At 40.7% G+C, this 24,692-nt stretch overlaps 1 protein-coding gene across 1 annotated transcript in view; it reads left to right on the top strand.

Annotated features, from left to right (window-relative positions):
* utrn (utrophin) overlaps positions 1–24,692 on the top strand; it is a 118,668-nt gene that overhangs the window by 52,854 nt on the left and 41,122 nt on the right. Inside the window, 2 exon segments of the mRNA XM_025056654.1 lie at positions 20,761–20,933; positions 22,889–23,045. Coding sequence (XP_024912422.1) covers positions 20,761–20,933; positions 22,889–23,045 — 330 coding nt within the window.

The raw sequence follows: 24,692 nt of genomic DNA, 5'->3' as shown, positions 1-24,692 counted from the left end.
TTTATATATTTATATATTTGGAGAATATAAGTAAAGAAAAAAAATGATTTCAATATAATTAAAATAAAGGATGAGTGATAAATAGGAGGCAGTCATTGTGTTATATATACAGTATATACAGTGAGATACTGTAGTAATGAGTAAGCAAACTGTACTGTAACTGTTAAGGTCTAAAACTGTTACACAGCTAAAGAAAATGATCCCAACCAAACAACAGCTGAAAACATATTGCACTTGTTCTATATTTGAAAAAGTAGAGCAGCTGAAATGAATTTCTTCTGGATCCAGATGTCTATTCATATCCTCAGACGTCTCGTATGTTTTTATTTAGACTCCCCCAAAATAACGACATGTCAGGACCAGACCCTGTTTTAACTACTTTTATCTACATTTAAGCTCCGACACCAAATACTTCAAAGCCGCTTCTTCTTCTTCTTCTTCGTGTGACTGGACTCAGTGGCAGGTTCAACAAACACTACATTTTCTGACTGTGCTGAACAACAACAACGACTCAAAGCAGCAGCTTAATCCCCGAGGTTGACCGTAGCCATTTCATAAAAACATATATTTGCACGAGAAGAGAGCGACCGCCCTCGTTCCACGTGGGCCCTGCTGTAAAATGTTCTATTAATGTACGGCTTCCAAGTGATAACTGAAACGCCTGTTGCCATGACAGTGTCACTGAAAGCTTTCAGTGTGAGAGAGAGAGAGAAATAAAAGACCAGGATAAAAAGACAAAAGAGAAATAATGTTGAAGAAGAATAACTTCAGGATGATCCAAACATACTGTAGAATGTTGATGGGAGAAGTCTCTGTGCTCTGTGGGAGAAGTGGGCAACATTAACTAACACTGAGTTCAGACGGCACCTCTGACATAAATCCTCCTCTTTGCCTCTTCAGCAGTGTCTAATGAACCGCGCTGTAACCTTATCGCTCCTTTCAGAGATGTGCTTGCTTTTCTGAGCACAAAAATAAAAGGCTTGACATCCAGGATTTGTACCATTCTATATAACTTTTTTTATATAAAAAAAGATTGTTGGAGTGAGGCCATTTCTAACCAATAGATTCCCGTGTTTTGTTGCTACGTTATAATTTCAGGGCTGACTGCTCAGCTCTTGGTGTAACGGAGGCTAATATAAAGTACATGCAAGAGGAAATGAAGTAATCAAAGAGCCCGACCATAGAAAGTATGCAATCAATTTAAAATATTACAATAAAGTTGTTTTTCTCCAATATTCTTGGATGTAGGAAAAATGAGTCCCCATGTTTTCCAGACCAAAGTCACTCTTTTATAATCTGGATTAAAGTAAGGTCTAAAAGTCACTCTTTTATAATCTGGATTAACATCATCTGAGTCTATTTTGTTCCTAAACCCAAACCAGCTGTTTTCTGTTGCCATAATCTCATTATAATCTGGCTCCCTGTGACCCCGAGGACCTTTCTAGTGAGTGGGTTTTACTCGAACACAATAAGTGGATGAGTGTTTAACCTGCTGGACGACCTTTGCTTTCCAACGACTGCGTCGCTGCCAGCAGTTTATCTCTGGTGGGAATTGCTGAGGCAGTTCACGCTGTAAAAAATACTTTTTAAAATCTCTCCTGCTGAGCAAAATGTGATGCACACTAAAATAAAAATGTTCAGCCTGCCCTCTCCCCTGGGTATTACAGACTATATTGCTTCCTCGTTGCCATTTCATCACTTGGAACTATTGTAGTGGCTCTGACTGGATGGCTCCCAAATTTTGGAATTGTATTGTTTTTTTTCCTCCGGTGTAAAAGATGCTGGAGCTGATGTGCTGTGAAGAGCTTGTTGAAAGTGCACGTGTGAAGTCGGTGAAATGGAATGGACAAAGAGTTATTGTACTGAGAGACTGTAGGTAGAAAATGACACTCAGTTGTTTTTTTTCCGGGCCATTTTCCTTTATTCACTTCTCTTTTCCAATTTCCGTAAAGACCAATCATACCGGGCCGTTTGGATCTTACTTTACTTTTTTCACTGTCGTCTGGCAGGGTCTAAAAGTCCAAAGTAGATGGAGGACAATTTTGTCATCGGCATATATTAACGTCATTTTAACATTCAAGGAAATGACAGTTTTTCTAAATGCTGCACAATTCTGTGGGCGTTTGGCCCTGACTGATTCCTGGATTGAACCTTGAACATGACAAAATAAATAGTTCCATAATTTTGTAAATGGTTGAGGGTTGAGAATAACAGGAACTAAACCAGAGCAGAGAGAATTTCACCAAACGGCTTTACTACTGAGGCTATAACTGCCACAAAATAAGTTTTTATTTTTTATTTTTATGAAAGCTATACTTAGCATTAGCATTAAAGGTAAGTTGTTTGAAAGAATATGATGGGAGAACTTGTGAATAACAACCATATAAAAAGCCACCAGATGCTCTTCCTGGTGTAAACCAACCTGAGATTTAGGGACTAAGAGATTGTGAACAATGGACCGTAGGGTGTCAGAAACAACTGACAAAAACACCAGCTTGAGGATGTTGAATTTTTACACCCATCGGCCCTGCAGTAAACAGTTCCGCTGTGTGAGTAATCAACACCTTGAACCAGTTTTTAATAAATCAAAACGACCAAACAGCTCCAATTATATACAAGACAATCTAAATAAAAGCAGACGAAGGATAAAATCCAGAGGAAGGTGCAGTGAACGCAACATTTTTGAAGCCTTTAAACCCTAATATTTTTAAATAATAGACTGACTCATCATCACCACTCACTAAATATATATTATATACAGCCAACAACAGTGTGTTTACACTAAATACAGTGTATTCTCTAAAGTGTGCACTCTGTGCAGGTGTTAAATAAAAAATTAGCTCAGTGTCACTCGTTAGTTTTTTATTAATTAACCACACACACACACACACACACACACACACAGAGCAGCAGAGACGGAGCTGATAAATGGCTTCAACTCTCCACAGACTCACTGCTGTTTGTGGCTCTTCACTCTGATTGGTCGATTCTGTCTCTGTCATTTTCTCTCTCTCTATTATTCCCAGGATTCTGTCTCTGTCATTTTCTCTCTCTATTATTCCCAGGGCTAACGGTTGAATCACACTTTTACTGTGGAAACATAAAAAAAACACAATAAAGCAAATACTTTTTACTTTTTTGTGTCACAAATTATATTGAATTTCCAAACTGAGATCAGCAGATATTTCTTGTGTTTTTATATATTTCCTCACCTTTCTTTTTCTGCCACTGAAAACACTTAAATTCCTGTATTTCCCAAGATTTATACCTGGGATAAAATTTTCACACCGTGATTTGTATTTGTGATATTTTTCTTTATGTGTGTGTGTGTGTGTGTGTGTGTGTGTGGATTGCCCTATATATCATAACTCTGCTGCCTCCAGAGGGAAACCTGCCCTGAGGAAAGGTTTTTATTATAATCACGATTTTAAGTTTATACTCCAGAAATAGCTCTTTTTTTCCACTTCCACATTTTTCTTTGCACATTCAGAACTCGCCTCTGAGCTGTTTCACTTTCTGCTCCTTCAATTCCTTTCTCTCTCAGTGGGAGTGTGTTCCAATGAAGGAAAAAAAAAAATCCAAGTTTTTATCCAGCCTTTTGGAGGAACTGAGATTTTACTTTGTTGAAGGTCAGTACAAGAAAAAAGAAAACGAACACATTTGGTGCAGTATATTGTTTAAAAGTTTGAATAATAAATTTAGTCAATAAACACTAGTATTAATATTTAACTTTATGAGGTTTTTATGATTTAAAAATGAAATGTTTTTACATTTCTGTGAGGACAGCACATAAGTATAATCAATATAAGGTTGTAATTTCTTAAAGTGTTAATAAATGTAAAATAATTGTTGTTGTAAAATTTGCAAGTCTCCACTTTTAGGACAGAAACGTGAAGATAAAGAAAAATGTAAAGGAAAGAGCGCGTCAACAGTAAACGTCACGTTCCCTGACGGTGGATTATAAGATCACGGTCAGTCAGCCGTTATAATTAGTCCACATCTAAAAATACACACAACTGTCAGATGTAATTACCCTTCGTTCCTTTTTTTAAAATCAAAAACCGTGCTCTGGGTCACATGACAGATGTTGTACTGACTGACGTACGTTCTGAGTCGCGTCCCGTATATAAACTCACTGACATCCATTCATCATGAGGCTGGGCAGCTGTTGAAAGTCACTCCAAGGTCGATTAGTTTGGAGTCGTGGCAGCAAAATGAAGGTCTGATCGCCCTGTCAGAAGACACTCTTATAGTAATGGACAAACACAAAAAAAAAACCCCAAACTATTGGTAGAAACAAAACAGATTCAACAGAAGTGAAGGATTCCAAAACCAAAAGCTGAAAGAAAATGGCCTTAACATTCCTCTGACCTCATTGCCGTCATTCCCGTTGCTTGCTGTAAATCAACGGCAATGTTTTGTTCAACATTTTGCAGATATTCACCTCCATTCCAGGCCTTTACATAGCCGGATGAATGACTAAATGAAAAACAGCACATTTCAGTGATTGATTCCAAACGCCACCGCTTGACGGCTCTTTCATCCGTCATTCTTGATGCATTGGAAATCGTGCTCCCTCTTCAAGACAGATGAAAGGCACATCTCTGTGTGTGTGTGTGTGTGTTTGTAGAAATTCCAACCCAGTTGTATTATTAGCCTCTGTTTAACTCAGCTTATCTGTTTGATTTGATCAAAGACACAAACATCAGCCCATGTTGTTCCATCTGTGAAAGAACTGTTTATATTGTTTATGTTTTCTCCCCAAATACTAAGGGGAGAAAACATAAACAATCAAGGACACTTTCACTGTGATGTAGTACAGTGGTTCTTAATTATTTTTTGTCATGCGCCCCCCTGAGGACAGAAATGTTTTCGCGCCCTCCGACCCACACCTCCGCAAAATTGAATTACTATTGAGAATCTGATAACATGTATATTTTTATCTGTACAAACCACTGTTGGAGGTGCTGCCACCTAGTGACTGGATGATTGTTATCATTCAAGCATTACAGCAGTGGTACACTGATGTCCAGCATGTCATATTCCATTGGACTCCGCTCACACCCCCCCGCCACCTCACCGCAAACCCCCTCTACTGTTTGAGGAATACTGCTTTAGTGGGATTATGGGTACTGCCATTCAAAAGTACTCTGAAGCTCTGAAACTCTGTACAGTTATAATATTACCCCAAAAAATACTGTAAATAACTCCAAAAAAAAAAATAAACAGAAAATCTCTGCTAAAATATTCACTCCCCTAATTTGCAGTTTGGAGATTTGAGGTTTTAATATTGGCTTTAAAAAACTTTTTCAACGTTTCTCTACTTCACTACTTTTACCTTTTTAAAATCACATTGTCTTCCGTATAATTGCCATCACATGTCATGGACCTTCAGCTCAGCTGGTGTCGAGCAGACACGGCTGTTGTGTTGGGTGATCACCATGTTTTTATTCCCAGCATCTGTTCTGTATATTTTGAAAAGATTCCACTGCTGTGTTAAAAACAACAAAACAATCAAACCCAAACATGGTCACTGTGAAGTCATGATCCAAACAGCTGGACACACCGAGAGGAGAACTGCAGGCACTGGCGTTTGGCAGGAAGAGGTTTTGAGTGATGCCATTATTCGATTCACAGCGGTTGCATTTTTCTAATAGCGAATGCTCTCAGTAAATGGTAAACACACCCACGAGTGCCATTCTGAGCAGCAGCGGTTGTGTTGGTCAGAGATGGACTTCTCAGGCAAACCACTTTTATTTCTCTGTATGTCAGTGAGCCATTTCAGAGAGAATAAAAGAAGAGCACACACTGCTAACACACACCCTGGGCTGATGGCAGTGGTTCCATTTTCAGGGGGGCGGGTGTCACCGTGGGGAGATTATAGTTTTTGCTGTAGCTGTGCGTGTGTCAACACAAGGGGCTTGATCTACACAAGGGGGCGCTGTAGAAAAGTAAATAAAACTTGAACTCGTCAAACTTTTTTTTTTCCAAGTCAGAAAAAAAACAGGAATGGATGATGAGATGCTGAAGAAGCTCTAACTCCATGTGACTTCTGCACAGCTATACGCCGTATCATTGGTTGCTGGGTAACAGAACTGCTGTTTCTCTGTCTCTGTTAATAAGCAGCAGCAACTGTATTGATGTTTGACGACGCACATAAAGCCGGTGGTCAGCCGGTGGTCATCACAGCCTTAAATCTGGTCCGAAGAAAAAAACTTGACTTGGAAACCTAATAAAGCAGTAACGTGTGATTTCCGATGGCTGTTAAAGCTAACTGTATTATTCCTGCCGTTTGACCAGTGACTGATACGTCTTGTCAGCTCTCCAAGTCTGTGTGACAGGCCAACAATGAAGCCAAATCAATATTTATTTCAGATGCAATAAGGACCCGAGGGTTCTTGATGGTGCATCTATTAGTGGATTATTCCCTGTTTCTGGGAAACTGACCAAGTGCATTGGCTCGGAGCGATGGAAAAATGGACAGACATGCAAACATCAAACATGTTAATGCTGCTTTTTCTGGGCCAGATTTTTTTATATTTCCTCACAGCCTTAAAAAAGAACGTCCTCAAACCAGACCTGCAGATGTTGTGTCCCCTTGACCCCAGATCCTACAGTATTTATTGACGTCCAGACCACCTGACGTCTGGCCCAACATTTTAACACCAACATTTCTCCTGTGTTTCTATGGTGTTGTTATTATTCTGTTAAACTGACGCAAAGTGAAAACCGAGGTCAGACTGAACTTCTTTGTCTTCACGGGGTCTGTTCATTGGACCACGTCTCCAATTCTGCTTGTTGAAAAGCACACCCAAACTGTTGCCCCCCCCCCCCCCGCCCCCAAACAAAGGGTTTAAAATGTAATATTTTCCTTCTCCTCACACACTTGCTTGATTTAATCTTTCCTTCATTTTTTTATCGTTTTTATCCCTTTGCTCCTTCTGTTTTTTGGCTGAAACTCCTTAATTTAGACAATTTCCAATCCAGCTCTGGCAAACAGCACAGAAGTCAAGTGAAGGTCGAGACAAATTTCTCAGAAGCTGTGCCAGATTTCTGCTTTTTTCTCTCTCTCTCTTCCAGAAGAATACTAATTATCAGAATGTCCAGTTTTAATGTTTCAGTCAAAGTTCTTGACTACATTTCTTTGTGGGAAGACTTTGCTGTTGTTACCATAACTGTTTTGTTATATTTGCTATATTTAAAAAACTACAGGACTACATTCATCATGGCCGTCACACTAATAACATTTAAATCTATCGAATCACAAGGTAGATTTGGATTCATCACAATTAACTATAATAACAAAGTTCCTATATATTTTTTCTGCATCCTCCTGAAAAACTGCATGTGTTTTATTGATGGTTAAACCAAATAATGGATTATTAGTAAGAAAGAAAATCAAGTTAAAATCCACAAATTATCTTCAGAGTTTTTGGCTCCTTGTCTGTGGCAGTGAGGTTGTTGCCGTTGTGAAGGCGGCCCAGTCTGTGCCTTTGTCTGTTCTGCCGTTCATTTAGGAACAGTGAGTGATTTCATGCACCACAGAAGCACAGATGAGCACAAGCGGCGTTCCTTTCTTCTTCGTCGCCTCATCTTCTTCTTCCCCCCCGACTCTCCTGCTCCTCGCTGATGAAGCAGCTGTTGTTTCTTCACTTCGTTCTTTTAGGCGGCACCGACACGTCACCCACAGTGTTGAAGTGCCTGTGCACGCAGCAGATTTTCCCCTCCTATTATCAGCACCTCGCTCTCATTCAGTGTTTGTATCTGTTCCTCTAATTGGTCTAATTGAGGTCTGTTTCTGTAGAGTCTAATTTGTCCGTTATGACACCATTTTTTGAGAGCAGAGCTTTTGTTCGATCAGGAACGAGAGGAGTCACAAAATCTCTCTTTGTGGATAAAAAAAGTCAAAGAAAGAAAGTATTATTTTTTTCTTAGTCCACTCTTTCTGTCTGATCTCTCTCTCTCTCTCTCTCTCCTCCCCTCTCCTCCTCACCCTTGTCCTTGTAGATTTATTGGAACAAACCTGGACTGTACATGTAATCAGAGGTTCAGAGCTCTGTTATCAAGTCCTCTCCTTGTGTGTGTGTGTGTGTGTGTGTGTGTGTGTGTGTTTGATTGAAAAGAGATTGAATTCGTCCTGAAGGTTTTCTAACAGATTTTTTTTTTTTTTTTTACAATCTTACAATACTTTAAAGCTATATAATCTTTTGAACAGTCAGAAAAATGAACATTTTATTTTAATTAAAACCAGAGTTACATCAGAACTCATTTAACTTCATCAGCATTTGTGAGCCGATACAAAAATCCTCTGTAATTGTGCTCGGTCGAATGAAGCGTGGCCCCAGAGATCTCATTTACAGAGGATTTCATGAACTGGACATGGAGCTGCACGCTGTTTCACAGCTGCTTTTTCTGGTTCTTAATGGACACGTGCTAATAAGGAGATCAGTCGATTAAAAAGTCCTAATTAGTGGTGGAATTTTTCCATGTTTCTCAGCAGATATTTGCATACATCCTAGGGTTGTGGTTAGCTTTTTCTTAGGATAACGGATGCATCACTGCCTTATTTAGTTTGTTGAACTATTAGAACCGTGTGGTTCAGGGACTTCAGGGAATCTGATCAACATTTTAAAACAAGTTCCTAAACAGTCACCACAGGGTGATTTATTGTGGCGACTTTAGCGAAACAATCAAAGTGTCGTTTCCCACAGATTTCATCAAAGGAAAATGACAGTGAAAAAAAACATTATGGATGACAGATGACGCTCCCGCTGAAGAGTTGTCATTTAGATCCCAGTTATTTCTTTGAATGATTGGTGGCTGTGGAGCTGCGTTGTCCACTAATGGGCTGACATCTGTTATTTGTGGATATTTCCCTCTGCTTGTCACAGATCTGTTTTTTTGTGGTCTGCTGTTGTCATTTTTATTGTCAGAATTACAACTTCCACTGACCTATCATAGCAGTGCATAATAAAAGCTCGGTGTCGTCTGCTGCCTCAGTTCACTGAAGAAGAAAAAAAAAGGATATGGGACTCAACGGGTGTCTCCGGTGTATTTTCTTACCTGAGTTGCGCAGCCTGTGGAGATGAGTTATTTTAGAGTCACACACTTCCACGAGACGACACATAAACATGACAAAGCAGGAAATGACTGGAGCAGGCATAAAAGGAAAACATAGTGATTCACCTTTGGGCTTTACAGATGAAAGCTTTATAGAGGTTTTTTTTCTTGCTGTCTACAGTCCTGCTGTACCAGTGCTTCACTGTTTCAGTCCAAAGAGTTCATGTGCTCCTCACACTGATAGAAACTCTGATTCATTCACCGTTCCTTCCCGTGCTCGAGATCATGTCCTTTAATAACCCCATGTCCTCCTGATGACATGCATCGGCCCGCTTCACTCCTCGTCTTCTTCATTTTATAGTTCATAGATGGCTACACACTGCGGGGACATCAACAAGAGCACCTAAATGTTGTTAGTGGTTATTCCAGCTCAGTGAGTCCTCAGAATTCACTTGTGCGCTCCGGTAACCGTCTCGTAGAAACCTCTCATTAGTAACACACCCAGATTGAATATCAAGTCAAGTGTTACGGTAATTAGTGCCACAGCTTCACTGGTGTGTGAAGCAGAAAAGTGTATCAGTTGCAGATTGATGGTCTCCAACATCACCTTGTATTTCAGTCCCAGCTGATTGAGACTGGAACTAGGGCAGCTGGTATCAGAGCTTGTTGGGGGGGGGGTTGTTTTATTCTTCAACTTTAATTTTAACAAGGCAGATTGTCTCAAAACTACGCCTGCCTGTCGGCTGTTACCTGAGGATAACTGCTGAGTGTGAGTGACAGCAGGGCCCTGAAGGAACGCAGCGCTGAGCTTTTCTTTTCTAAAGTTCCGCCGCAGCCTGACACGTGAAAAAATAAAGTTTATTTGAGTGGTTGATTCCACCTCCTGGAGGGAGTAATAGCACAGGAGCGCTCTGCTGTTCTGACAACAACTATCCTGGAATTAGGATCTGATCCCTGGTCAGATAACTCCATGATTATCCACCAGCATCGGGCCGAGAAATGACCGGTTTCTGTTGAAAACACTGCAGAGTGAAGAAATGCAAGGCCGTTGTTTTTGAGAACCTAATTTATTGAATAGAATGGAGTTTCTGTTTGAAAATCAAATATTTAACTTTGAGTTGATGTTTTTTTTAAGGGTTTCTTCTGACGTGACACAGATTCAAAACACATTTAAATCCCAGAGTCACCGAACACGGATTCCACACTGTTTCATTAGTATTTTCCTTCAGTGGGATGTAGACTTGAGGCGGAGCAGTGGATCAGAGAGGGGAGTGGGATGAATAAAACAATCCAACTTGAGTCGCGGGTGAGTGATGGGTGAGGTTATCCTCCACAGCACGTCTAAAAACAACGCCACACCAAAAGGCCAGTAATTCTGAAGTAATCACGACAGGAAGTAGTAGAACGACAAGTACAAGTTACACGTTGTATTGGGGGAGGAGGGAGGAGTTCAGGAGATGGAGGACAACCTGTGGAGGTTAGACATCTCACTCAACAATAAACCAGGTGGGTGGATGAGGAGGAGGAGGGTGAGGGAGGATGTGTAGGAAAGAGATAGGAGGTGAAGTAGAGGTTCTGAAAGTGAGAGTTAGAGGAGGTTCAAGAGTTTAAAGTTTAGAGAACATTGGAAGAGGGGGAGGAACAGTTAGTGCAGGGGTATGATGGGAGAAGCACACGCTGTAACCATTAGACTGCAGTGACATCACTTCCTCCTCACGGCCGTCTTCTCACCATCATGGTCTGGCATCGTGGTCGGGGTCGAACAGTTCAAACTCCTCAGGGAGGTGACTTATGAACCCACGGAGGTGTTGGCAGCAGAGAATTAGAAGAATTCCATTCTGTATCAGGACAAGATGAGACCTGACAGACTCAACATCCTTTGGGTTTTGATGGTGATGTACAGCACGCGTGACGACCTACTCATCTTTGTCACATCCCATTTCAGCTGCGTCTTATTGGACAGACACTCAGTGCCCACCGGGGACTCCCAGGCTATTTTGATTTTGGTGAATTGTCTCCGCTGTCAGACTACGCAGCCAGTGAGTGGCTGTGAGTCGGGATTGAAACGGCCTCCATGATCGTGTCTTTGACCTTTGCCCTACTTCACAAAAATCTACTGTTTCTCTGAAGTGTTTCCTTAACCAGTAAAAACATTATAAAGCCTTCGAAAATATAAATCTAACTAATTTCTCTCTAATTTCTATTTTCACATTTTGATTCAATTTGAATTAAAATGAGTTGTGATTAATTGAAATAACTCAACATCAAACAAAACAAACAGTTGCCAGAATAAAATGACAAATAATGTGTTGATATTAGACGTGTTTCACACTGCTTTAATTTTACTTTAGTTTAGTCATATTTTTTTAACCTTTTTTTCTCCTTTACTACTTGTTGAGGGTAAATCCTTGTCCTTTACCCCCTGCTGTTCATCAGGAGCGTCTTAATATGATGACACTGTACATCCAGGCCTTTGATTGGAGCTGACACTGAGCAGGAAAAGGCGGAAACACTTGGTGTGTTCATCGATCTGCACAATGTTCAATCAACGCGAAGTGTATTATGTATAGATTTTTTAACCATGATGAAGCTCGGACTCCCATCCAGTCGTCATCTCCAAACCTCAGCTGGGGCATTAGGGGATCAATAGGGGCAATTCTTCAAGAAATGTGAGCGTAAATTGTCAGATTATATTCACTCTTTACTCTTTAAACTGGACCAGCACCAACAGGCACACTTTCTGTTAACTGCTGTCCTTTTTAAGACCAGCCACGCCACCACCGGGGGTCACTATAACAAGGTAATTGTTACCAGTACATGTGGCTGTGTTCTGGACTAATTCAGTGTCCGGGGACTGGAGTGTTTTCCTTTAGTTCCAGTGAATGGTGTTGTGGTTCTGTTGCCTGCAGGGTGTGCAGTGTTGGGCTGTGATGTTGATAAAGGGTGTATTTTAGGAGACATGTGGGCGACGGTGTTGATGTTCATGACTCTGGGACTTCCATGGAAAGTATTTATACCAGTCGGCAGGTTGAAGGCTCGTTATCAGAGTCTTTAGTAGAACGTCTTTGTGTTGGAGGTGGGAACGCTGGTGGTGTTTTCTCTAGTTTCAGTCCAAGCAATCGATGTGAGTGGGAAAAAAACAAAACAAAACACCTCAGAGGTAATTTGGTTCTGGCGGTGGAACCAAACAATTAATGCTTTCTTTCTGCACATTTACTTTTACGGCTGCTTCTTTAAAGGGTAAAACCCTCTGTTGTGATTTCTTTCTCTCTATTTATTACCTTTTGGACCTTTTAATATCTACATCACACTGGGCGGCTCTAAATCTGCTGCTGCTGCCAGGTTCGTCTTTACATTCTCTCTCCCTTCTCCCTCACCAAGCACAGGGCATGTAATTAGATTTCCTTACAATAACTCCAGTGAACTGCAGCCTGGGTCCTTGATTATTCCTTCACATATTTTTCCTGACCAAACCAGGAATCTCAGCCTGCATTCCAGGCTCTCACAGCTTCATTACCAATCTCGTCCCTTGTTTATTTTTTACTGGCTGCCATTTACAGAGCTACGTGCTCACAGACCACCCACCGTGGTCCAATGGCTGAGCTCCCAGGAGGCACTGCTCTCTGGACTGGACTGTAAGGAAGGCAGTGATGATTTAACACACTCAGTGCTGGAGGAAAGTAGTAACGAAGGAGAAAAGGCAGGAGAAGTTGACTTTGAACACCAGTGATGAGCAGGAGACCAATGTCAGCCTCATTCACTTTTGGTTTCACAGAAAATAGGTAAATTTGAAATCTCAGAGCTCAGTATTCTAATTATTCAGTATAATATATTTTTTTCAATCCACAAGTAGGACAATGTTCATAATATTTGAAACACAATTAATAACCAGTGGTTATTACAGTGGTTCTCAAACTGTGGTACGCATACCACCAGTCGTACGCAAGCGCTAGCGTGGTACCTGGAGAAAATTCATATTTTCACGTTTACATTTTCAATTGAATAAATCTGAAACATACCATGCACAATTAATACAACATTTAAAGATAAACATCTGTATAAAACATTTATAAACATTTCTTTGTGTTTTTTCCCAATGAGAAAATTACAAAATGTTATCTCTTCATTGTCAAAGTCACTGAGTTTTTAGAGCCTCCCTCTGGAACACGTCCAGCATTTCAACAGTGCATTCACAGAACAATAACACATGTATGAAAATCATCAGTTTTTTTGTCGGCCAGAAAGACAAAAACACAAACGGCTCACCAGAATCAATAGTTGATTATTGGGCCGAAGCGCACACCGCTTCTTCTAATCAATTTCAATTTCCCCGTTAAGGACGCTGCATATGAATTTCAGGATGGCCTTTTCTCTGCATGGATGTGACTCCTGCTCCGTTATTGGATTCCTGACTTAAGTTATTAGCGATCCAGTTGACCTGTGACACGTGTTATCCTCTCCCTAATGGCGGCGCTGTCACATTATGTAAGGTCAGGTGTCAACGGAGTGTCTCACAGGAGCCCTGTGATGGGCACATCTGTACGGCCACCGCCACCTGCAGGTCGTTTCTAGTATGTTTTCTTGTTAGAGGTTTGTTTGGATAAGAGTAGTCTTTCCTTAACTGAGTCTGCAGCGCCCCCCTTTGGTGATAGGACTGTTGTCTTGTCCTGAACTTTTATTTAAATTATAATTTCAAACAAATATGTTCACCAAAAAATAAATGTGGCATAAATGAAAATATATGAATAGTTGAATTTATGACCAGCTGTGGCCCCCAGTTTGGTGCATGCCCCCCACTTTGAGAACCACTGGATTTAAGTTTATTGAAATTATTGAAAAATAAAAGAGTGTACTTTTATTGTAAACACTACTTTCTTTCAGTCATCACTGCTGTGTCTGCCTGTATTTACCCTCTGGCGACAAATAGAGATTTTTTTGAATGGTCTAAAAGGAATTGCTTCAAAAAAATGGCACACAGAAACTTTTAGCTTCTGCTTCAAAAAAATGGCACACAGAAACTGTAGTAGTAGGAGAGTGAGTCCAAGCAAATAACATTTTTATATCAAAAGATAGGAGTTCAAAAATGAGAAAATAAAAAATAACTTGAACTTGTTTTTTAATTTTTCTATTCTTTTAATTCCATTTCTTTTGTCGAGTGCGAGCTGTGGATGTTGATGTTGTAAACAGGGCTTAGATGATGTAGAACAGAGAGCAGAGTGATCCTTTAAACCCTCCGCCTCCACCTCCATTTACTCCTCTACTTGTTTGTAGTGTTGCCAGATGAGAAGTGAAAAAGACTGAATCATTTACTCACACTGATGAAAATCCCTGTCCTTTCTGTTAATAAACGAATCAAAACAAACCTAAAACAGAAAGGGTCCAGAAAACGTTCTGAAAGGGAACTCAGTACATGAGTAAAAAAAAAAACAATCAGGGCACAGCTGTACTGAGCCTCCCAACAGGAAGAGGAGTGTCAGTGATAACCTGGGGCACAGGAAGTGATCTCACTGGATGTGGCCAGTGTCAAGAGCTAGGAAAAAAAACAAATCCCAAAACTCCACTATTGTAACTGTATACAAAAAAAGGGGGGGAAAAAACAAAACAAATGGATTAAATGTAATTGAATGAATCTTGTGTCTCAGCTGAGCTTGTTGGTTTTCTGTCGTTTTTTTTCTTTCTTTTTTTCCTGTGCTTATCTGATTGTGTTTGTCTGTGTTTATGCTGAAAAGGCTGGTGTTTGTGATGCAGCGATATGGTTCCTTAACCTAATTTAGATGGTATGGCGTCTCCTCCCTGCATGAAGTAGGAGAGCAGAGTCCTTGATCCTCCCTCACCGAGCATTTACGGGTTTATTGGTTTTCTTTGTATTATTGTTGTTAAGTTTTTACATTTCATTGTTTTATTACATGCCCTGAATCCTTGATCTCAGACATTCTCAGCTTTAGCACTTTGGGATTTGGATCCTTCTCACCAAATCCATCTTTCTGCTGCATCAGGAAATATCCAGTCACGGTGGAGTGAACCCAAACACACAGCTTTTGTGCTGTATGCTAATCAATTTACATTTACATTTATACATTCAGCAGAGCATTTTATACAATGGAAAATTTACAATAATTATAAAAAAAAAAATCTCTTTCTCTGAAGAATAGAAATTATTTTCCAGTTCAACTTTATCACTGTAATATTCCCTAATCCACTCAACATCCCACATTCTTGTTTTTTGTGTGTCTGATTTGTCAAAACTCATTGTTACCTCACACACAATCCCAGCTTTGCCCCACTTTTTAATTAGTAATTTGGATTTGTTCCCACCTGTTTATTTCCGATCCCTGACTGGAAAACTCACTGATGCTATTTAAGGAGCGTGGAGTATGTAAATATTTTTAATTAGCTAAGCACACTTCAAAGTCTTTGTCTCATGAATATGCATCACATTTGTTTTTTGGCATGGAAAACACACACTCACACACACACACACACACACACACATACAGTATACAGCATTCCCTGACAGCCATCTGTCTGCACGACTTTGATGCACAACACGCTGTTGGGAACGTCAACACACACTCCTCACCTGATGCTCACACACACACTCCATGTGTAGATTCAATTTATGGAAACCAATTTATTGTTCAAACCTATTAGCCGTCGCCCCGTAGATCACGGCTAGTTCCTTTAGCCTCCTTAACTTAAACGAGCGATAACTCAGCGGGAAAGGTCGCGCCTGTATTTATGGTGTAAATTTCAAACCCTGCTTGTTGCAGCCCCATTGCATATTGATGGCATTCAAATCGTGGGATGTGAGCTGCAACGGGGGACTTAAATTATTAAAATGTGGGAACGAGGCTCAAATTCTGCCGCAGATAATGTCTGCCCTTTCCTGCTATTAAGTCACCCGGTCGTCCCAAACTCCCTTCACTGTCCTTTCCTCTCATTATTTTTAATAGCCACATATTTCTCCATCACTTCTCTTCCACAGAGGTGAGGGTGAAAAACCCACATCTCTCAACTTTCAAACAGTCCTTTGGCTTCTTTTTTTTTGTTGTTTAAACTTTGTTGTCGTCATCTCACAGTTTTATCATTTCTAATTGTTTCATCTTTTCATCTTCTGGATTCTTGTTCTTTTGAGGTTAGAGGGAGGGGGTGAGGGTGGGGGGTTGGAGAAGATCCAGCAGTGAACGGCGTGGGTGGAGCAGCCTGGACAGTTCTCTGGACGTTCATATCTATGGTCAGTTTAGAGTGAACAATAAAACGAACGCTCTGATGCTCAGGACCGTGGGAAGAAAACCAAAGATTTTCAGGGTAAAACCCACACCCCCACACACACACACACACACACACAGAGACAGGGTGAACATGCAACCAGGACCGGGAATCAAACCACCAAACTAGTGATCCTCTTCCTCTGTGGCCCATTTTTCCTCATTGTCTGTTTTATAATACCTAAACTACCACAAATTCCACCCAGACCTTCGTCTCCTCCTCAAATTCAACCCCTTTTTCCTCATGTGCTGTTTGTTCATACAGGCCTCAGGAAGTGGGTGTGAAGTTTGTTGGATTAGTTATAGAGAGAGACAGACGGGAGAGAGAGAGAGAGAGAGAGAGAGGGATGGAGAGAGAGAGGAGGGGAAAGGGAGGATACTGATTAAAATAATAAACAGCTGTGTGGAAGAGTGGGGCGAGTGACCAAACAGAGAGAGAGAGAGAGAAGGATGGCGTCGTCAACCTGAGTGTCTGTGTGACACCAACGGCACCGAAGAAAAAGAAAACAACTCTGAGAAGTTTCCACCCAGAATAGGAAATGGAGTAAAGACAGGATGACAAACAGATCAACCTATTTTCTCTGTCAAGAGGAAAAGAGATGATCAGAGCGCCACCTCTGGGGCTGTCCACTCACTGCACGAGGAGACGACGAGACAGCCTCCAGCCTCGAGGTAGCTCCCTCGCCAACACGTGGTTCCAGAAAAAGAAGGAGGCATTCTTTGACTAAGTGGCCCAGTCATGGCAGTGATTAGGAGGGTGTGATAGAGGCAGAGCAGACGGCTGGGCTGCAAACCTGGGGGTTGAGTGTGAGTGGGTAACAGTGGCTCTTTGAGCCTGCTGTGGTTCCTTCCATTCAGAGAAACAAGAAGGAAAACCCTGGGGTTCTTTGTGCCGAGGGTCTCCCCTCGTCAAATGTCTAACGTTGTGTGAGTGTTTTTTTTTTTTTAAACACAAACACCTCTGCTCTGGGCCATGTGCTAACAGCTTCCTTCATAATCAGAGGGGAAGTCGAGGAAGAAAAGTTTTGCATCAGCATTCAAGAAGCAATCTCCAGTCTGCAGACTTCCAATCTAGACGGGACGGGTTTGCCTGTGAGCTTCACTGCCTCACATCTCCTGGCCAGAGGAAGTCCGTGTCTTCGTTGTCAGACCTGGGCTGGCACCGGTCGACCGAGGCATGGCTGCGCCGTAGCCGTCATCCATCACTCTGTCTGCCTCTGTGCAAAAAATATGATCAAAGCATGTGGTGGAATCAGACGACGAAACAGCAGGGTGTGTTTTCACACGGTCAGCGGATTGGTTTATGAAATGCGTCTGTCGTCTTCTTCACGACAGCAACCTGGATGTGACCCGCGTTTATCCACAGTTTTCATCTTCACGTCTCACTTTGACTACAGTTGGACCAAAGTCCCCTTAAATGTTGGATTTGCTCTTGATCCCTGCCCTGACTCTGAGAGTTTGGACCATAACCACCGGAGGACTTGCCTTTCTGCCTGGACCCTGGACCTGTGTGTGATAAAAGAGAAGATGTAGGCGGCGGAGAGAGCGTGGGATCCATCGGAGTGAACGCGACACTATGATTGGCTTGAACTTCAGCTTGCAGGAGTTACTGGGAAAGTTTGAACAGGTACAATTCCACAAGAAACCGGAGGCAGTTTCTGTGACAGCTTGGCCTTCGTCTGTCACTACTTTGTGAACAGAATTTCTGCAAAATCTTTAAATAGATCCACAGCTGCTTTTCCTTCCCTGTAACTGTGTGTATTTAGCTTTAGTACATATTCTCATAAAAAAATGCACTGAAAATAAATCTGTTTTCTGTTTAAACACTTGAACCTTTATTTATTAAGGCAGAATGAAAAGCCAAAGTCATTTCGCTTCTGTAACGTTTGAAAAGTTAGCTTAGTTACTGCAACTTAAAGAGAGTTTTTTTTTAGTTTCAGTGCTTTAAATTTTAACTTTTAAACTAGCATTATTTATTTATAATATAACCTGGTGCCGTTGACATTCCATTTCTGCAGAGGCTCCTGTACATATTTGCTGAATGAGGCTAAGTTTTTGTTTTTGTTTGTTTTCGGCCCATCTTTTATGAATTTAGGAGCAGAAACAGACAAACGTTTAGTTTTTCTTTTTAACTCAAAGCAGTTACCATTTCATTGGACCCTTACAATCACATAAATGACACTTTCGATCTCATTCTGCCCACATCTCCTCTTTACAAAGCCATTTCATTGGACCCTTACAATCACATGAAATGACACTTTCGATCTCACTACAGTGGGTGGGGTCTTTAAACAATAAAAGTGTTTTTCTTCCTTGTGCAGTACAGTAAATAAGGACTCAGGCCAATTACCAAACTTTAGATTTTGTTTTTTATTGCCTTTTTATTAGGCGCTTTATCAAGTTTTCTGGTAAAGAGTGTGTAAATGGAATAACCTTTTCCGCCCTGTTTGTGCTGCTCATTAAGGAACACTTAGAAGCCGGGAGAAAATGAGTACACGGCTCTGGAAATAGGTCTAATTTGTCAAAGTAGACCTTAACTAAAAGGCCATTACAATATCTGGATGTAAAATTCATCTCCACAACAAGAGCCCGGCTGTTTCTGCTGCTTCAGCGGAATCAGTTTTGGTTTTTTTTTTAAACTGTTTTTTATCTTGGGTGAAAGTGTAGTTAGTCGTTATGTAGTGTTTTACGGGGAAACTCTCTCTGATCATATCTACTCTCCATTGATCCCAGGGTCAAAAACAACAGCCAAGAAGCTGAGAACGTTTCTGTTGCCTCTGTGCCCACGAACACACTCACACTGAAGGTGTTTGTGTGGCAGTGGGTTAGTGTCGCAGTGTGTTCCAGTGGAGTCACTCGCCCTCTCTCTGTTCTGGATGTTCATAAATCTTCTGGAGCTCCAAACAATGCGTCACTTCCAGCTATAATTAACAACAATTTCTCTCTCTCTCTCTCTTTCTCTCTCTCTCTTTCTCTCTGTCTGTCTCTCTCTGTTTGAATTGTTTTTTTTCCTAGTATTTAATTAGTTTTTAATCAAAAAGCACATGAATAAATCATGGAACAGAGAAGTTTTTGTCAGCGCGGTGACACTCCTTATTCTCTGCCAGCTTCAGAGGTGAAGAAGCGTGGATGGAGGTGAAGAGACGTTCGCTGCTGCCTCATGATGCAGGTTGACGTGTGGAATAAGTGGCCTCTCACCGGCTGAACTGAGACCTGAAGGCTCTCTTTGTGTGTGAACATGCAGCATGTGCTTCTATATGATTGCACACACACACACACTCTGTGTGTGTCTCCCTCTGTTGTCAGCTGCTGTGCACAGTCAGTGTAAATGCAAAGGGAAAAACAAGCAGGGAAGCGCGGGGTAATGACTTGTTTCACAGCCGCCTGCTTCAGTTTCACTCGGCTTTTTTTTGGTATTTCACTTTTACTCTGTTATTTTTTTTACTTTTTTCCTCTTCATTCTCCGTCTCTTACTTATGTTTTTCTATCACCTTTCGCTTAATTGGTTGAAAACGCCGGCGGGGGCTACAGTCCTCCCACATCAAAGTGGAGGGATTTTCTTTAGCTTTTATAAAGCATGTGGGAAATTACAGCTCAGTGCCAGAGAACACTGTGGTAACTGAAGGTTGTTTGACTTGACTGCAGCTCCAAGTACGTCGCTGTTGGTGCAGCCATGCTGTGAGATGAAAAGATACATTTATTGATTGAAACATCCTAAAAATAAATCCTGAGTTTTATAAATAAAGAATACCAGAAATAGCCTAAAGCTGGTTTATCTAAAAATAGATTCAGGTCCAAACTCAGGTCTCTCAGAGAGGAGCATCAATTCTTCTGTGGTATATTTCCTCTGTACTAACTGTCAGTTTATGTTTCCACATTACTAACATCATTACACTATTTTATCATTGTTAAAAAATGCATGTGCCAGAGTGTTGGCTGATTAATATTCATAAGAACATGGGAACAGCACGATGGTTTATTCGTACATCTGTGCACACGGAGTACAGTCTTGAGCCGACTCTAATAAAACTGATCATTTACTTACTGCTGAATTAACAGTCCCAAAGTACCGGGACGCCGCCGTATTTTACAAGATGAGGCAGGTTTACGCTCACTGTAAAATTAAACAAAGCTGATCTGCATAATCTGCCCTTCATTACATCACAATAAGTTGAACACAAACGTGGTTTGGTTTTGTGAAGGTGACTGATGTTAGCTTTAATGTGTTTTTGTGTTGAATGGAAATTCAAAGCACACACATTCAAACACACACTTGATAATTAGTCAATATACATTGTTACAGCTCGACTGTAATGTCTTTTTTTTTTTTTAAACATTGAGACTAATAAGCTGTTACCGGGTAAAAGAGTGCAAAGAGTTTTCTTGAGCTTTCCTGTACGGTGCCTAATGAAGTCGGCCTCTGTGTTTCCAGGACATTCAGGCAGAGATCGATGCCCACAATGACATCTACAAGAGTGTGGATGGGAACAAGTCCAAGATGGTCAAGGCTCTGGGCAGCTCAGAGGAAGCTGTGTTTCTGCAGCAGAGACTGGACGACATGAACCAACGCTGGAGTGACCTGAAGGCCAAGTCGGCAAACATTCGGTGAGTCCACGGCTCTTTAGTTGGGTTTTTTTTCTAGAAAAGACGCTCAAACTTACACAGGTGTCAAAAACTATGTTGTTGTATTTTATCCACTCAATTTCATATGTTCTTTGTTTAAATTTGCAGCTAATTTCAGATGTAATTAATCCATTTGTTACACATTTATTTTTTCTATTTTAAGGCATTATTCAGTTCATTCTCTTTTATTTTTAAGCAACCAACATTACCTGAAGTATACACCATATGGCTAAAATGCAGCCCTAAATCATTACAGAGCCTGTTGTGACATAAATAATAAATCTGGAGTATTTTCACACCCAGTATATTTTCTCCCGAATACTTTTACTATTTTGATTTTTGATTTGATTTTTAGAAAGATATTTCATTCATAGATTTTTTTCTTACTATACTTGAATGAAGACACTTCTTCCATTTTCTTTTTAAATGTCAATATATGCTTTCCTCATTTGAAAAAACATTTTGTACCTGTCAAACATATAAATCTAATTCTTATGTTGAGTTTAGTTCTCTAAAAAACACATCACCCAGAAATATCATATTTTAATGTGTTTTTTAGAATATTTGCAGGGCTTTTTAAGGTTAAGACGAATAATAAATTGAGTCGAATGCCATTAAGAAGACATTAGTGCATGAGCAGCAGTCTTAAAGATCTCGTTGCACAGCGATGAGTTTTGGCACTCCGTCTTCCACGAGTGTGGGACATAAAAAATTATGCCTGCTCATATGTAATGTCATCACTGTATATTTTATATATGTTTATCCTCTGAACTGGTGTGTAAACAGTCGCGTCCTCACAGATCGAATAGGGAAAATTTCCCCGTTCATCTTTGGAACATACGTTTCATGGAACATACTATTCATGGAAAAACGCCCATGTCTGTTTTTTCCATAAATCTCCGGCGGAGCTCAGGGATGAAAAAGGGTCGTGACAGTGGCACATAAACTTCTGAGGACACAGACGGTGCTGCGTCAGCCGCAACCTTGGCATAAATAAATATGATTGGTGATGGCTGGAGATGTGGGGGGGGCTGAAGAAAATGAAGGTGGAAGTGAAGTTGACAGGGCCAGATGGAGATGTTTAAAGAGGCAGCCAGGAAGAGCCGGTGGACGGAGGGAAGCAGAGTAGCACGGCACAGACACGGAGACAGGTGAAAGGTCAGAGAGACTGAGGAGAAAGTGGCAAAAACCGCTGGAAAAAATGTGCGCTGATGCTCTCTCAGAGTGGAAAAGAATAAATGGGAGTCACCGGAGGTCAGGCGGAGCAGACATAATAGGCTGGGCTTGTTCCGCAGGAAAAAGAGTAAAATAGATAGAGAGAAAATGGTTGGTCTGTGTGGGAGGTGCAGTACACAAGCCATTAGCCCCTAATTACAGTACAGAGTCATTAGATGTAATTCAGCAGCTGCCACAGGAGGTCTCTGTACACACCACGTGTGCACAGATATGTAATATTTACAGTAACTAACGTGTGTCTGTCTGAAGCAGAAGACCTTCAACATCTATGGACTCCATCTACTGCAACCACTCTGGTCTGTAGTACTGTAGTAGTAATGGAGTACAGACCAGAGTGGTCAAAGTACTACTACTAATAATAATAATACTGGCCTTTTCTACTTTAGAAATCTATTATTATTATTATTATTATTATTATTATTATTATTATTATTATTATTGGCAACCCAGATTAATGGGTGTTTATATATATGAGCAGTAAAAAAATACAGTATTTATTTTATACGACTTTATGTACAAGTTTTCTGTATAGTGGAAGAAAGTAGTAAAGTTCTCCTTTATTGGAAAATATATTATTTGATTCTACACACACACACACACACACGATGATCAGCTGAGTGTGTCTTCTTACATTTTGTGTAAGTCGTGTCTTTACTGGCCTTGAGATAGTGTAACCACTGGTGGATGGTTGTCGTTGGCAGAGCCCACCTGGAGGCGAGCGCCGAGCGCTGGTCTCGACTGCTGGGCCTCCTGGAGGAGCTGTGGAGGTGGATCTGCATGAAGGATGAAGACCTGGCCAAGCAGATGCCCATTGGTGGAGATGTTCCCACGTTGCTGCAGCAGCAGAACCACTGCACGGTAAGACGTGATGACACAAAGTGACACAAAGTGGACTTTGATTGGACTTCTCCTCCAGTCAACCGCCTGTATGGACAGGAGTGTCACAATGGCTGATTCACTGTTGTTGACACAACAGCTTTAATATGACATATATGGGAAATAATATAGGTGTAAAAATGTATTAGAAAAATGAGAGCAGTAAAACCTTACCATAAAATAATATACTGAATTACACTAAAGAACCTAATTGGGGCAAATGACATCAATTGTCACATATAGTACATCATACAGTACTTCGTACAGTACATCGTACAGTACTTCGTACAGTACATTATACAGTACATCATACAGTACATGATGCAGTACATCGTACAGTACATCATTCAGTACTTCATACAGTACTTCGTACAGTACATTATACAGTACATCATACAGTACATCATACAGTATATTGTACAGTACATCATACAGTACATGGTACAGTACATCGTACAGTACATCATTCAGTACTTCATACAGTACTTCATACAGTACTTTGTACAGTAGTACAGCAGTGATCTGTTCAGCTGATCTGATGAAGCCGTGACCTAATGACCATGACATTATCCACAACATCAGGCTCATCAGCCTGATGTTGTGGTTGAACCACATCAACACAACTCAGGCCTGATCCTCCACAGTGTTTTATGTGTCCACAGTAAAAACCACAGGAAAATAAAAGCTCACACACACACATACACACAGAGGCCCCTTCTATCAGACACTACAGTCAGTACGGCTGAATCCATACTGTTGTTCTACCTCTTTTATTGTGAGAATTATTGTTGGTCATCTCCCTCACACCTCCCTGTTTCATTTATCCTAACAGTCGATCGATGCCGTCATGGTGCCAACACATTCATATCTTTGTCACCGCCGTTGTTCGTCATCCGTCCTGTGTGTATCATATAGATATAGATATATATTCTAACCGCTGCTCATTGTGAGGCCGCAGCGCTGTGTAATTGCCTTTAGATGGACGACTTCACCGACCGTCTGCTTCTGGTCTGTCTGTTGATGCTGCTGCTGTTTTACACCCGGCTGATCCGCTCACTGTTATTTTCCTTTCCAAAATATCTACATATCTGTGCGGCCACGTCAGCGGAGGGATCAGATCAGCACACACACACACACACACACACACACACAGTGTCCTTGGTGGACTCTGGCTCATCATCTGTAAAAGCAGATTTTCCTCAGCGTACCTCACTGTGTGTGTGTGTCTGTCGTAAGACTTCATTAAGAGACAATTATCCTAAGAACGCAATTACGTGTTCGCAGATTACATTTCATTTTCCCATTATGTTTTGGTGGAGACGTGACAATTGAAGAATAATCTCACAGTCGCTCAGAATCAGTTTTCAAGCAGCCTGAAATGATACGTTTTAAATAACACACAGGGATATTAAAAATGTTTTATATATCAGAAATATATTTTGTTTATTCATATAGTTTCAGGAAAATGAAGAACAACCAACTAAATGATCCATAAAATACAGTCACATGACTGACATGTCTGACCAACCAGAAAAAAAGATCAGTTTTCCTGTTTTTTTTTAAATTTGGTTTCATTTTTTTTATATATGTATATATATATATATATATATATATATATATATGTGATAT

Source organism: Cynoglossus semilaevis, chromosome 7 (genome assembly GCF_000523025.1).
Source record: "Cynoglossus semilaevis isolate Cse_v1.0 chromosome 7, Cse_v1.0, whole genome shotgun sequence".
Lineage (NCBI taxonomy): Eukaryota > Metazoa > Chordata > Actinopteri > Pleuronectiformes > Cynoglossidae > Cynoglossus > Cynoglossus semilaevis.
This window is presented reverse-complemented; position numbering and strand designations above follow the sequence as displayed.